Below are 1,711 nucleotides of genomic sequence, written 5' to 3' on the forward strand. Positions count from 1 at the left end.
CACTCCGACTCGCGTGAGGCACTCAAAGCAAAATCCCCTTGAGAATGATGTCTCCTGTAGTAAAGTAATTTTCTATGGCTGTTCCTTCCCATCGCCTTAGAGAGACTCAGGCTGGGTCGGAGGCCTTACAAGTCAAGTACCGCCGATTTCTTGCGACACATAAAGGTCCATGATCTTGTTAGTGTCTTGGGAGGAGGTCCCTTGTATATAAAGGAGATCCCTGCACGCCCACAACTGCGAGGGAACTTCATTCGACTTCAAGACACCGTAGCCCGTGGTCAGAAGTCGGTAATAGAGGTTTTTTGGCGAAGAACGAATATATAACAGCCCTCAAAGAAACATCATCATCATGGCTAACGCTACGGGACCTCAAGTGGCTTATTATGGGTGAGTGTGTGGTTTTCTGGTTTCTTTTTTTCCTTGTTTTTTCCTGTATTTCTTTTTTGTTTTATTATTAATGTTTTTTTTCGATTTGTTATCGTGATTTTTATTTTCACGTTTCTTTTTTTTTTTTCTTTTCTTTTCTCTTTTTTGTCTTTTCTTTTCATGCTTTTCTCTTGTTCTGCTGCCTTACTTGTTCCTGATTTTTTTTCTGTTGATTTGCTTTGGATTCTTTTTAATTGTTTAACTACTTTATTTGTTGTTTTTTGCTTTGATTTTCTTTTTTTTTCTCTTACTTTTTCCTGCATCCTTTCTCTGTCGCTTTGGTGTCTTAAACCTGTTTTTCTTTTTCTCTTCTTGTCATAATTATTCTGCATTTTTCTTTCTTTCTTCATTTATTTCATATGTCTTTTCCCCGTCATTTTAAGCGTCTCAATTTTTTCTGTTTTTCATTTTTCTTTCTGTTAATTTTCATTTTTGAATATTTCTTTTTTCTATAGTTTCAGGCTTTATTTTTTCTGTTTGTTTCCTTTTCTGATGTTTTTCTCTTATCTATCATTTTTTTTTATAACTGCATTTTTATGTTATCATTCATCTCTTCATAACTCATTCTTATTAATTTTCGAAAGTTAAAGCTGTGTACGATTTTCATCTTTGCCTTCCATTTCCTCCGTTTTCCCTTCTTATTTTCTTATATCACCTACCTATCCTTAAAACCCATTATCTCTCGTCATCTCTCCATTATCGTCATCCCCAAAAATCTCTCTATTTATCCCTGCAGATAATTTCTTTTTCGAAACAAACCACTTTCTTCTTTTCTTTTTCAGACAACAGTTGGGCTCTTTCGGGTACCCTGAGGGCATGACTGTCGTGGACTTTGTACCAGACACCATTAAGCATATGGTACACGAACACTGGTACAACTACCCCCCAGTCAACCCCATGTGGCATTACCTCCTTGGTGTGATCTACATTTTCCTCGGATTTTTCTCCATCACTGGCAACAGCCTTGTCATTTACCTGTACATGAAGGCGCCTGTAAGTGTTGGAGTGGGGTTGGGTTTATAGTCTTGGTTTTGTTGTTATTATTTTCATTTTATGGGGTTTCTCTATTGAGTTTATTTTCCAACTTCTTGTATTTTATTTCTGTTTTTTTTTTCGTTGCTGTCTCAGTATCTCGTTTACTCATATTATCTCTATCTACCCCTCTATCTGCCTGTCCCTTTATCAGTCTCTCCTTAAATCCATGTCATGTTTTTCCATCATCATATTATCGCATTCATCTGCTTATTCAAATTAGCTTCCAAAAACAAACAGCATCCTAATTCAT

The 1,711-nt window shown here is 36.2% G+C and overlaps 1 protein-coding gene across 1 annotated transcript in view; it reads left to right on the plus strand.

The window, feature by feature from the left end:
* The first annotated feature begins 213 nt into the window (after positions 1–213).
* LOC119581833 (compound eye opsin BCRH1-like) overlaps positions 214–1,711 on the plus strand; it is a 5,066-nt gene continuing 3,568 nt past the window's right edge. The window contains exons 1-2 of the mRNA XM_037929974.1: positions 214–387; positions 1,209–1,419. Of these exons, the coding sequence (XP_037785902.1) occupies positions 350–387; positions 1,209–1,419 (249 nt within the window). The 5' untranslated portion in view covers positions 214–349. The remainder of the gene's footprint in view (positions 388–1,208; positions 1,420–1,711) is intronic.

The sequence above is a fragment of the Penaeus monodon genome, chromosome 15 (assembly GCF_015228065.2).
Source record: "Penaeus monodon isolate SGIC_2016 chromosome 15, NSTDA_Pmon_1, whole genome shotgun sequence".
NCBI classification, from domain to species: domain Eukaryota; kingdom Metazoa; phylum Arthropoda; class Malacostraca; order Decapoda; family Penaeidae; genus Penaeus; species Penaeus monodon.